This window comes from Bidens hawaiensis, unplaced genomic scaffold (genome assembly GCF_021521415.1).
Source record: "Bidens hawaiensis isolate Kalapana, Puna unplaced genomic scaffold, B.hawaiensis_p1.1 tig00011896_1, whole genome shotgun sequence".
NCBI classification, from domain to species: domain Eukaryota; kingdom Viridiplantae; phylum Streptophyta; class Magnoliopsida; order Asterales; family Asteraceae; genus Bidens; species Bidens hawaiensis.
Window position 1 is genome coordinate 574,762 of NW_027491952.1, and position 12,675 is coordinate 587,436.

At 42.6% G+C, this 12,675-nt stretch overlaps 2 protein-coding genes across 2 annotated transcripts; both read left to right on the forward strand.

Moving 5' to 3' along the window:
* The first annotated feature begins 6,406 nt into the window (after nucleotides 1-6,406).
* Nucleotides 6,407-9,022, forward strand: LOC143539437 (V-type proton ATPase subunit a2-like). Its single transcript, XM_077032754.1, has 9 exons — nucleotides 6,407-6,520; nucleotides 7,343-7,387; nucleotides 7,480-7,599; nucleotides 7,694-7,801; nucleotides 7,879-7,986; nucleotides 8,091-8,264; nucleotides 8,345-8,482; nucleotides 8,570-8,677; nucleotides 8,762-9,022. Exons 1-9 carry the CDS (start codon nucleotides 6,407-6,409, stop codon nucleotides 9,020-9,022), a joined length of 1,176 nt encoding a protein of 391 aa, XP_076888869.1.
* Nucleotides 9,023-9,297: 275 nt separating this feature from the next.
* On the forward strand, nucleotides 9,298-10,936 carry LOC143539460 (V-type proton ATPase subunit a3-like). Its single transcript, XM_077032774.1, has 7 exons — nucleotides 9,298-9,485; nucleotides 9,564-9,770; nucleotides 9,863-10,046; nucleotides 10,116-10,199; nucleotides 10,277-10,467; nucleotides 10,577-10,636; nucleotides 10,721-10,936. Exons 1-7 carry the CDS (start codon nucleotides 9,340-9,342, stop codon nucleotides 10,923-10,925), a joined length of 1,077 nt encoding a protein of 358 aa, XP_076888889.1. The 5' UTR covers nucleotides 9,298-9,339; the 3' UTR covers nucleotides 10,926-10,936.
* The last annotated feature ends 1,739 nt before the right edge of the window (nucleotides 10,937-12,675 follow it).

Below are 12,675 nucleotides of genomic sequence, written 5' to 3' on the forward strand. Positions count from 1 at the left end.
GGATGCTTCCCGGTTTCCCATCCTTCTTGAATACGGTTTGAACTCTATTCCTTATGGTATGTCTTGTCTTTCTTGCTGATATTAGTTAATTTTCTAACTGTTTCTTTTTCATTCAGAGGGGAATAATTTGGAGTCGCTCCTGTTCCCGCGGGAAGCTGACAGTCCCGTGCGGGTGGGCACTCGTGCTCTGGACGACAATGAGTTGCCCATCCTGGAGCAAACGGCGGATAGGTTTGTGGAGGTCTATCCGCCGGGCCAAGAGATCCTGAGCCACCGGCGGCCAGGTAAGGAGATATTCTATCCTGAACCCCTCAATGCTGTACCCGTTGCTGGAAATCCTTACATCCTATCTTCTTCTGAGGAATCCGCAGATGGTCCTCCCCTTGTGCGGAAGAAGAAGGCTGCTGCCGGCGTGAAGGGGAAGGAGAAGGCCTCCACAGCTGATCCAGTTCTATCTGACTCGGAGTCAGATAGTGAAGAGGTGCGGGGGAGCCTGGTGGTGAGAAGACCACCGCTCCGGAGGCTACGATCGTTACCTCCGGAGAACCAACGAAGACGACGGTGACCGGTACTAAGAGGCCGGCTCCATCGGGTTCCTCCCCGCCCGTCCGTATGTTCAGGGTCAAGAAAACCCGTAAGTACAATCATAGTTTGTCTTCGTAGATTTATTACCTCATAAGTTTAACACTTTCTTCTTTGTGCAGGCGTGGATGTTGACGCATTCCGGGGTGAACCGCAGGGAAGTATCTCCCCGCCAATGACGGTAGGCTCGGTCAGCCTTCCTGAGGCGTCGACCCAGGCGCCTGCGCCTGCATCCGCTGTTCCAGTTGCTCATTCCTTTGAGCCAACTGTTCCGGCAGTGATGACGTCACCGCCGGCTGTGAGTGCGATTTTTACAGCATCCTTCACAGAGCCGGCGGTTACTGCTGCTGCTTACAAGGTGGCGACCACGGCGGCGACCACAACGGCGACCACGGCGGCTGCGACCATGCCCGCGCCACCGGCACCGATGGCCGGACCACCAGGTACGCGCAGGGCTTCCCGCCGATCTTTGCCACCTTCCCGTCTGCCTGACCTGTTGGATGGATTTCCTTTAGGTTCAGGTGATGGGTTTGGCGGCTATCGGCCTGTCATTGACCCTACAGGTGCGTAGGGTTCCTTTCTTTTTCCCTTGTTTTTTATTATCTTTTCCTTACTGCCTTTGTTTCTTTTGCAGTGTCGGATTCCAATGAAGTGTGTTCCACGATGGAACATACGCCGAGGAACAACCCTTCGCACACCTGTGGAGTGCGTGGACTGGGCTCGCCACGCTGCTCCTCCGGGTGCGTTGGGGGAAGCCATGGTTAGCTACCAGGAGGGTAGGCTAACTAATGAGCTTCGGGTTCTCCAGGCCCGGATGCAGCCGCGCGTCGAGCTGCTTTGTCGTGAAAACGACAAGTTGAAAGCAGCTCGCGCCAAGGACATATCTGAGGCGCGTGCTCTTCGGGAGGAGAACCAACAGCTGGCGGCAGCTGCTGCCGACAAGGAGAAGGCCTTCAAGGCCCTCGAGGTTGAAGTTTAGGCGCGACTCGAGGCCCGCTCCAAGGCTGCCCAAGCTGTGAATGAACAGCTTCGGCTGGCCAGGGAGACTGCGCGAAACGCAACCGAGAGGGCTGCCAAGGCTGAAGCCGTTGCTGAGCCTTTGCGTGTGGAGAATGAGGAGCTCAAGGCCAAATTAGAGGCTCTCCAACGCGCTCATGATGCCTTGGCAATGGAAGATGCCAAGAAACTCCAGGAAATCCTGGACCAGAGGGGGGTGCTTGACCACACCGAGCGGAAGCTTAAGGGCGTCGAAGAGGCTGCCGCAAAGGAAGTTTTACTTGCCAACCTTAACAAGAGCGAAGCCGAACGCGCCCATAAAGAAGCTCAAGCTGCCCTCCAATGGCTTCTTCGAGAAGCGTTGCCTCAGGTATGTTTAGTTTTATCTTCACGCTTTTCTTTTGTAAGAAAAGGTTCTAATACTTGTTTTTTCTTTGTAGGTTGTGCGTCGGGTCTTTTCAGAGACCTCTTACGATGATGCTATGACCGCAGCCCTCAACGCTTCTCATGAGGATGGGGAAAAGGCCGGCTTCCTGCTTGGTCTAGGGTTTGTTGAGAAAGGCGTCCCGCCTTCCAACTTCCCTTTGTTCGATGTGGATACCGAAGCCATTTATGACCAAGCATTGAATCAATACGCCGCCTTCCCGCATCCAGTGGTGGAGAAGGTGGACGAAGTAGCTGCTGCTGATGATGGGTTAGCTGTCCTCAAAGCGTTCCTCGAACCACCCCGTTCTTCTGACGGAGCGGGTCCAAGTGGAAGCGGCCCTGAAGCTTGATCCTGAAGATCCCTTCCCATTGCTAAGATAGACTTGTATAGCTTTTTTTTTTTCTTTTAGGCGGGTAGTTACCCGGCCATTCTTGTAATATATTCTTGAAATATTAATCTTTTTGCGTATAAGATTGTTATTTCCTTCTTTGGGTTCCTTGCTTTATAAACTTATGACTTGCATACTTAGTTTAAATTAGCAATTTTCCAAGTGTTTAGAATAAGAACCTTTGAACGTGGTTGATAATGTGTTAAAGTTTCGCTTCCTCCTTCGTGATTGTGCGGGTAGAACCGTCACTTGCACTTGGTAGGATGGCTAAACTTTAACTTTTATCTGACCTGCGTGTAGGTTTTCCTTTTCGAAATTTCTAAGGCATTAAGATAAGTTAACCTTTGAACGTGGTTGATAATAGGAAGTTTTGCTTCCTCTTTCGTGATTGTGCGGGTAGAACCGTCACTTGCACTTAGTAGGATGGCAAAACTTTACCCTTATCTGACCTGCGTGTAGGTTTCTCACCTTTTGAGGATAAGTTAACCTTTGAACGTGGTTGATAACAGGAAGTCTTGTTTCCTCTTTCGTGATTGTGCGGGTAGAACCGTCACTTGCACTTAGTAGGATGGCAAAACTTTACCCTTATCTGACCTGCGTGTAGGTTTCTCACCTTTTGAGGATAAGTTAACCTTTGAACGTGGTTGATAACAGGAAGTCTTGTTTCCTCTTTCGTGATTGTGCGGGTAGAACCGTCACTTGCACTTAGTAGGATGGCAAAACTTTAACATTCATCTGACCTGCGTGAAGGTTTGTCACGTTATTGGGTTCGTGCGGGTAGGACCGCCTTCCCATGCAATGACTTCACGTAATTATGCGGTGAAAACCGTCATATTAGTGTTCAGAAAAGTATAAATGTAAAATCATCAGCTTCGATGTTCTTAAAAGAGAATCATTTCCATTAGAAGTGGCTCTTGGCCTTTTCTTTACAAATTGGAATTGATTTACATGCAAACTGTGTAAATGAGCTCCCTTCCATGTTGGGATGGGAGCGCCATCGAGCCGATACGCACCTGGTTCGGGATCTCGTTCTTTACGCAGCATGTAGTCTCAATGTTGAAGCTGGAATTTTTATTCGTTTTCCCCAGCTGGGGTTCTACACGCATCCGCCTGCTCAGCCTTTATTGCGCCACGAGGTGCGCGAGCGTCCCATCTCTGACAAATGCTTCGACCATGTCCTTTACGTCTATGCATTCTTCAGTGTTGTGGCCTTTTGTCTTGTGGAAGTCACAGTATTTGCTCCGATCAGCATCGTGACGATGTCGGATTATTGGAGGCTTTGGCCATGGGAGCTCTTCAGTGGCGAATATCTCAGTGACGCTTTTGGTGAGTGGCGTCCATCTGGAGTTTCGGTGCGGCTGTACATTATCCCTTCCGCCCACTCGATGTTGCAAGCCGGATGAGGTGTCAAAGTTTACCCTTGACTGCCAAATGCCTAGCTTTCGCTTTTTATTTAGTCTGGCGGTGAGGACGTTGTCCTCTCTCGTCTTCTGAGTGTAGAGGTTTGTGCTCTGTGGGAGATCTCTACCCAGTTGCTTCTCCGTTTCCGCATAGCGTTTTGCTGCTGTCATGATGCCATCCCATGTGGATGGCATGCCATCTTTACCCGTTAGGGTGCGGATGAGCTCTGGGTCATGTGCGCCCTGGATGAAGGCAGCCCGAACAAGATCTTCGCTGATATTGCCCAAACTTAGCTTCTTTGAGTTGAAGCGAGTGATGAAGTTTGGCAGAGATTCATCTTCCTCTCGTATGCATTTGAGGATTGTCCATTGCTCCTCGGTATACTTCCGTTGCTGGCTGAAGTGTTGGCTAAACTTCTGTTGGAAGTCTGCCCAGTCGTAGATGTGGTTGACCGGTAGACGATCAAACCAAGCTCTAGCAGCCCCAACAAGCGTCATTTGGAACATGTAGCACCACGTGGGTTCCGTCCAATTGCTGACGGTTGCCCCCGCTATGAACCTGTTCAAATGATCGTCTGGATCAGATAAACCGTCATATGTGCCTATGTTAGGCATTTGTTTGGCACTCTTTGGGGCGATTGCTTCCGCAATGTCCCTTGCAAACTTGGACATTCCTGCATTTGCAACGTTTGGTCTGAACGTTTTGGAGAAGTCTCGTGGACTTCCACCTGTGCTTTTTGGTTTGAAGGCTTGTCCAAAATGCCTTTTCGGTTGGGATTCCGTCTCCTTACGCTTCCCTTTTGCCCTATGGCGAGGGTTCGCGTCGGAGTCGGATTCCTCCGAGTCATCCTCCCAGTACTCGAATTCGTCGGCCTGTTGCACTGAACGCAAGCGTTCGTCCAACTCAGCCTGGAATTCCTTTTGTCGTGCCTCCGCCCATGCCTTAACTTCATCGAGAGTCTGGCGGGGGAGTCTTCGTTTCTCAAACTGGGTATCGGTGGATCCCAGTAGGCGATCATTTACTGCACTTGCCCCAGCTTTGGTAAGTGGGGTAGTGTTCGTAAAATTTACTTCACTTGCCCCGGCTTCGGTAGCCGGGGTAGTGTTCGTAAAAACTGTGTTGCCGGTATTCCCCCTAGTAGCTGGGGTTGTGGTTACCGGAATTTCTCTAACCATCTTTGTAGAAGTTTGAAAAAACTGGAGAAAAATAAAGTTCTAGCTTTATGCACGGATGGCGCCAATGAAGAAACACTAACCGGACCCCGGACAGATTACTGGTAACCTGGGGGTTGGAGAGATGTTTCCCACGAGGGGTTAGACCCTTGGAAGATGGTTCTTCTGATAACCTGCAAAACAGACACCGTGAGCTCGTCACTGAGAAGGGGGGGGTTCCTCCTTGTGACCACCCTCCGGCGTGAGAATCAGACTAGATTGCTCTTTAAATATAAAAGTATATTAAGAGATTGCTAGAGCAGATATCAGGTATATTATGATGATAATGTAGTAAGGTATGATGATAATAGATGGTCATACCATTTGTGGTATTTATAGCCGAATGTAGGTTTCCAAGGAGGTATGGCCGGCTGCTACAGTGTTCCTGTTCATCAACAGTAGCCTACACACGTGCCCTGCTGGTAGTTGGTGGGTAGGTAGCGGCTGATAGTGACCAGGCCTGCTGTATACTATTCCTGTTCCACCAACTGACGGCTACGCACGTGGTATGGCAGTAGTTGGTGAGTAGGCAGCGGCTAATAGTGATACAGTACAGGAGCATGCTGCTCGCCATACTGTATCAGTAAGCTGTCGTATCTCTGATCAGATCTTTCGCCCATACCTCGTCAGGTACAGTAAAAGATCCTTCAGTATACGGACTGGCTTATTTGGGCGGGAGTATTCCCCCTCCCGCCTCTGTGCGGGATTGCTCCCGGCTTGGCTCATTCCTTCAGGTGACACTGAATGATCGAGAGCTAAGTGACTTGTGCGTGTAGCCATGCTGCGCGGGTGGCCTTCCCTAATGGCTTGTATCCGAGGCTGCGGGGACAGGCGGAGTCCTTCACCGTTGGGAGGCATTTCCTGCGGGACCAGCTTGCGTACTGCGCGTAAGGACGTCACGTCTCTGAGCATGGTTGGTCCTGCGGATCCAGTTGGTCTCTGCGCAGACCCGTTGGACACTAATATACATGGATTTCGGGTGTGAGTCGGGTATGCAATTTATATAACTGGTATCTAACTATTATAACTTTAAAAGATAGATTGCACTCAATATATCACACCTTATATATATTTTTTATTATTTATTGTAAATTGTAATGTATATAATTAATTAGATTTAAAATACACGTACAGTACTAACCTCAAAAACTATTTTAGATGCTTGTTTTCCGTGTGTTGACATAGAAAATAGAAATCAGGTTAAACGACACCGTTTGGAGTGACAAACCAACTTATATTATTTCTTTCATTCCATGCCCGGTGAAACGAAGATTCGGTACATCACGTAAGACCAGCCAATTAACAACCATCCTCCATAGCACATGATCATCATCTTACATTCTTAGAATTAATATACATTACGATTCATTCGAGTGAGAGTGACAAATCGATCCCAGCGCGATGGATCTGTTTCGTTCAGAGCCAATGCAATTAGCTCGTGTCATCATTCCCATCGAAACCGCTCATCGAGCCATTTCATACCTTGGTGAACTCGGCCTTTTCCAGTTTAAAGATGTATGTTATTATACGCGCGTCATTGTTATAGATTAATATTATTCTCACACGTTCATGCATGGCCATTGTAATTAAATTTGTGATTATTTAATGACTGATCTAGTGATCTAATTAATATGGCTAGTATTGAATTTTCATAGATCAGTAATTTTTGTATGATTATGTTATGGACTGAATTTAAATTATGATTATTAGTTTCTTAAAATTTTTATTAGTGTGTGCATCATGTTGCTTTGATCTTTGTAATCGATTTTGGAAAGTAGTGGAAATTATGTGTTTTAATGATTACGCGGTAGATTTTTGCAACAATGGTGGCTTAGAAAGTGACAACAGTTGGTAATGTGAATATATGATTTGATTATATATTATTAGCAAATTTGGGCTTTCTTCGACCCCATACAGGGCTTGGACGGCGTCTAGGGCATGGTCTCGATAAGGGGCATGAATTTTTTTTTATAATAATCTTTTATATGTATTTAAAAAAAACTTTAAATAATGAGAGTTTTATGCTCCATAAACTAAAAGGCCCAAAAATGTTATTGCTACAGTAAGTCAATAACTTTGTTTTGTTTATTTGTATTACAATTATCGTTGATCTTTTGAATAAAAATATATATATAAGGCCCATTTTTAGTACTCGTCTTGGGCACTCGAATTCTCAAAGACGGCCCAGCAGCAAATCCTTGGAGTACCGTTACAAATGCAAATATGCTATCTGGTTTTTCTTATGATAATCATAATAACTAATAAGTTTTGTCTGTGTGTTATTACTCTGAATACCATTTGTTCTTACATTTTTTTTTCTTTCTTTTATTTGCATAGCTCAACATGGGAAAGAGCCCATTTCAGAGAACATATGCTACTCAGGTGTGTTCACTGGTTGCTACATACCTATTTTCAACTGTCATTGATGATATTCAACTAGGATAATAATTTGTTACAATTAATAAACTTTGCAGATTAAAAGGTGTGGCGAGATGGCACGCAAGCTGCGGTTTTTCAAGGAACAAATGTACAAGGCAGGTGTTTCGCCGTCGAAGTCGTCATATGGTTCAGTTATCACTTTAGATGAACTACAGGTGAATAAACAGATTAACATGCATTTAATGATTATCTTCATGCAGCATGTGTCATTTAGTCATTACTTATTGCTATTTTTTTGTGAACTGTTAGATCAAACTTGGAGAACTTGAATCCGAGCTGATAGAGATGAACGCAAACTCTGAGAAGCTAGAGCATACTTATAATGAACTTCTAGAATATAGGATTGTTTTAAAGAAGGTAAGATCCGGTACGATATATACTAATCGCTTATATTTTCCAAGTTCATAAATGGTATTTTTTTTATTATTATTCAGATGGGTGAAGTTTTCAATTCTTCTCAAAAGAAAGCTACAGCTCAGCAGAGAGAACAAGATCATCGGCGTGTTGAAGGATCACTTGACACTCCTCTGCTACTAGACCAAGTAACTCATTTGTTAATAGATGCTACATGTTTGTTCATTACTCTTGAATGTTCTATACTTCATGATACCATATGTGTTGTTTCTCTCTTTCTGTGGTTTTAAAGGAAATGACAACCGACTCGTCAAAGAAAATTAAGCTCGGGTATGTCAGTGGTCTGGTCCCAAGAGATAAATCAATGGCTTTCGAAAGAATTCTGTTTCGTGCAACGAGAGGCAATGTGTTCTTGAAGCAAGAGTCAACTGGAGAGGCTGTAGTTGATCCTGTGTCCGGACAAAAGGTTATCCCGCATATTCATTAATTACCACTCTTAACAAAAAAATCTAAAAAAATCTTTTATGTGAAATAAATACTTTACAGGTGGAGAAAAATGTTTTCATAGTCTTCCATTCTGGAGAAAGGGCGAAAAGTAAGGTCCTAAAAATATGCGATGCGTTTGGAGCAAATCGTTATCCTTTTACTGATGATGTAGGGAAACAAAATCAGATGCTTGCAGAGGTATGCAAATTGCAGTTAGTGGATTTATATGGTTTCTGGTGTACTTAATTAGCTTCATTATAAAAATCTTAATATTTAAACTTATAGGTGGCTGGAAAACTTTCAGAGCTGAAAACCACTATTGATGTTGGACAACATCATTGGGCCAGTGTGGTACAATCTATTAGTCACCAGTATGAACAGTGGAAAAATATGGTAAATTTAAAATTTCACTAATCTAAATCATATTATATACTAAACAGCTGCCATTAACTTTGTTCAATCACTATTGTTTCATAGGTCAAGAAAGAGAAATCTATTTATCACACTTTGAATATGCTTAGTTTTGATGTTACAAAAAAGTGCCTTGTGGTGGAAGGCTGGTGTCCTGTGTTTGCTACAAATCAGATTCAGAAGACGTTGTTGCAGGCAACGATCGATAGTAACTCACAAATAGGGGCCATATTTGAGATTTTGCATACTAAGGAACAACCGCCTACTTATTTCTGCACAAACAAATTTACTACCGCATTTCAAGAAATTGTAGATGCTTATGGGTAAGCATCTGTATAATAAAGATATGTTTATATAATGAAAACTTAAATACCTCTACATATTTCCAGGGTGGCACGGTATCAAGAAGCAAATCCTGGTGTATACACGGTTATTACTTTCCCGTTCCTGTTTGCTGTCATGTTCGGGGATTGGGGACATGGCATTTGCTTGTTTCTTGCAACACTAATTCTTATTCTGAGGGAAAAAACATACTCCAGTCGGGTATATTTTATATACGCGTTTATTAAATTTTGCTTTTGCATTTTGGTGTGTTCGATATATTGACAATATTCTTTTGTGGGTGACAGAAATTAGGAGATATTATGGAAATGGCATTCGGTGGTCGTTATGTTATCATAATGATATCGATTTTCTCAATATACGCAGGATTCATTTATAACGAATTCTTTTCTGTCCCGTTTGAACTTTTCGGGCCCTCTGCTTATGCCTGTCGGGATGCCTCTTGCGAGTACGGATTTGAAACATCAATCTTGATGAAAATATTTAATGTATATAAAAATTATAAATTAACTTCCATTTGGTGCAGGGATGCGACTACTATCGGATTGATCAAGGTGCGAGACACATATCCGTTTGGTCTAGATCCTGTATGGCACGGGTCCCGCAGTGAATTACCGTTTCTCAACTCATTGAAGATGAAAATGTCAATCTTGCTGGGAGTAGCTCAGATGAATCTTGGAATCCTTATGAGCTATTATAACGCTAAGTTTTTTCGAAATGACATAGACATCTTGTAAGCCATGTCAATAATAATAACTATTATTTTTTTGTTCTTGTTCATTGATGGGAATTTAATCAAGAATAATGAATATGCATTAACTTCAGGTACCAATTCATCCCACAAATGATATTTCTCAACAGTTTGTTTGGCTACCTTTCAATACTCATCCTTGTGAAATGGTGCACCGGTTCTAAAGCTGATCTATACCATATAATGATATACATGTTCCTCGATCCCAAGGAGGATTTAGAAGATAATCAGCTATTTATAGGCCAAAAAAACCTTCAGGTTTCTTTTACTCGCATTATCCAATTCGTTTAGTTTAAACAAAGTGATAACTGTTTACTTTCGTGTCAGTTAATGCTTCTATTTCTAGCACTTATTGCTGTACCATGGATGTTGATTCCAAAGCCGTTTCTTTTGAAGAAGCAACACGAGGAAGTACGCGCAAAACTTATCTCGATTACAGTCTTGTGTTTTTTTTTATTATTTTCTTAACAGTTACATTTTATTATCAGAGACACCGAGGGGAAGCCTACCAACCACTTGACACTCATGACAACAGTCTTGAACCGACAGGCGGGTCACATGGCGGGCATGAGGAGTTTGAGTTTGGTGAAGTTTTGGTGCATCAACTGATACATACTATCGAATTTGTTCTTGGTTCAGTCTCAAACACTGCTTCCTACCTTCGTCTATGGGCTCTTAGGTAACTCGCAGACTCCGTAAAACTTGAAATAACGAACATTGTGTATTAGTTTCCTATAACTGATTTATTTTTATTTTTATTTTTATTTTTATTTTAATCATGTGTTCAGTCTAGCGCATTCCGAGCTTTCGAAAGTATTCTTTGAAAAGGTTTTGGTTCTTGCGTGGGGGTAAGTTAGTTACCATATTGCAGTCGTGTTTTCTATCAGTTTGGATTAACTTAAGACTCCAGCAACTAACATTTTATTATGCAGATACGACAGCGTGGTGATACTTATAATTGGAGCTATCGTATTTGTCTTTGCAACGGTTGGCGTGTTGCTAGTGATGGAAACTTTAAGTGCCTTCCTGCATGCAGTCAGACTTCACTGGGTAGAATTCCAAAACAAGTTTTATGAAGGAAATGGGTACAAATTCGACCCGTTTTCGTTTGCTTTAATTGGCGACGATGAAGAATGATGCAAACAGCTTTTAAATTTCACCCCAATTCTTGATTTGTTTACAAGTCATTTGACTTATTGTTCTTTTCATTTGACATTAAATCGAGCCCGTTTGGAAAATAATAATCATCGTTGTACCCATTAACTTACATGAGGCGATTTTACTTCACGCATATGTTTTTATTGCAAAGTTATTCTTAATTAGTGTTCCCAATTGTTTGATTAAAAAAAGCTCAAACAGAAACTACAAGCACACACTCATCTTGGGTTCACAGTTACAGTAAGATACAACATGAAGTGAACGGTTATTTCACAACGAGAATTAGTAAATCAAACTGTTATTGAATTAACCAAATAGCTATTGTCTTGACCGATCGATTACAAGATAAAGATAGAAAACCCAAAACTGATACAGAACTAGAAGGAAGATGAGAGAACAGATTCATAGAGTATGAGATGGGAAGAAGAAGCCAAACATTCTTACAATATTCATTCATGCTCTTTCACTCTCGTTTCCCGGCTTATATCACGCATCAAGGTTTATTGGACCATTAGTTGGGCTGCTGAAATGGGCTTAGATGGGTTCATAACAATACTCCTCCCTTTCAAATTCACCTTGTCCTCAAGGTGAAAATGAATTCCCGACAGGTCGGGTTTATGTTCAACAGGTGAGCTCCAAGGTTCAAGTGGTTTATGTCCGTAAAGGGCTGCAAATTGCGTTAGTGCAAGAACCATATACTTGACTTTTTGGTTTAAAAAGTGAGACCAATGGAAGAGGCAGATCATTACCACGCGGTGTAACCTGTTAAACAGAGTTGGTTGAAGGACTGAAGTTGTCTCGCCTTTCCATAAAACTCGTGTTTCTCTAATAAATTGGAATGGAGGCATGATTGAACTCTCATTGCAAAAAGAATGATAAATTGTTGTGTAAAACCTTGCCTTTGAAGCGAAGCGAGTGCGCCTTTGGAACTAAATGAACAACGTGCACATGGAGGCTGATGAATATTAACAACCACATAATCCGTCTTCGTGTTGGCATAAATATTTGTAGTAGATAAGAAGAACTGAGAGCCATTAGTAGGACCAAGATTAGCCATAGAACATATCCGTTCATGCTGCAACTCAATTAGCTGATTGTCAAAGTGTAAGCCAAAGAGTAAACTTTCTACAGTACCATTTTTAGTAGATAAGTAAATGTTGACCAAAAAAGTCAGCATACCCCAAAGCGCCAAAAAGTTATCTGTGACCCAAATTTTAGTTTTGTCCATATTGTGTCTTCTGGATAAAAGTAGTAGCTTGACCAAATTGTATAACATGCAGCCTACTAAGTTCTTGGCGTATTTTATATAAAGTTTCCTACGGAAAAGGAGAGTGTTTACCGCTGCATTGCCATTGTAATGTGCCTCCAAAATTTTTGCGTGGACAAAAGATATTTGCCATGTAGTGGTCATAAAATAATATAAAACTTTGGATAGTTTCTCGACAATCCAAGTGACGCATATACATTGCAACCCCCTAGAAACTGATTTCAGATTAAACATCAACCTGTGAGCATCACAACTAATAATAGTAATTTGGGAACCTGTTTTGGCATTTTGTTCCATACTAACGTCAATAATAGCAGCCCAAAAGTTGTTGAGCACGAGTAGTTGATTTTGGATAGTAGCAACAACACTAAGCCATGGGATCATCCAAATAACATAACCATCCTGTTGAAAAACATCATTGAGTGTACTTTGTGTGAAGAAACTAGAATTATGATTTGACCT

What these genes read in the sequence shown, in the direction of transcription:
- LOC143539437 (XM_077032754.1), top strand. Translation starts at nt 6,407, where the DNA reads ATGGATCTGTTTCGTTCAGAGCCAATGCAATTAGCTCGTGTCATCATT. An exon ending in TCACTTTAGATGAACTACAG is followed by an intron (nt 7,600 to 7,693) that starts GTGAATAAACAG and finishes GTGAACTGTTAG; the next exon opens with ATCAAACTTGGAGAACTTGA. An exon ending in AAAATCAGATGCTTGCAGAG is followed by an intron (nt 8,483 to 8,569) that starts GTATGCAAATTG and finishes TTAAACTTATAG; the next exon opens with GTGGCTGGAAAACTTTCAGA.
- LOC143539460 (XM_077032774.1), top strand. Translation starts at nt 9,340, where the DNA reads ATGGAAATGGCATTCGGTGGTCGTTATGTTATCATAATGATATCGATT. An exon ending in CGAAATGACATAGACATCTT is followed by an intron (nt 9,771 to 9,862) that starts GTAAGCCATGTC and finishes CATTAACTTCAG; the next exon opens with GTACCAATTCATCCCACAAA. An exon ending in GTTTTGGTTCTTGCGTGGGG is followed by an intron (nt 10,637 to 10,720) that starts GTAAGTTAGTTA and finishes TTTATTATGCAG; the next exon opens with ATACGACAGCGTGGTGATAC.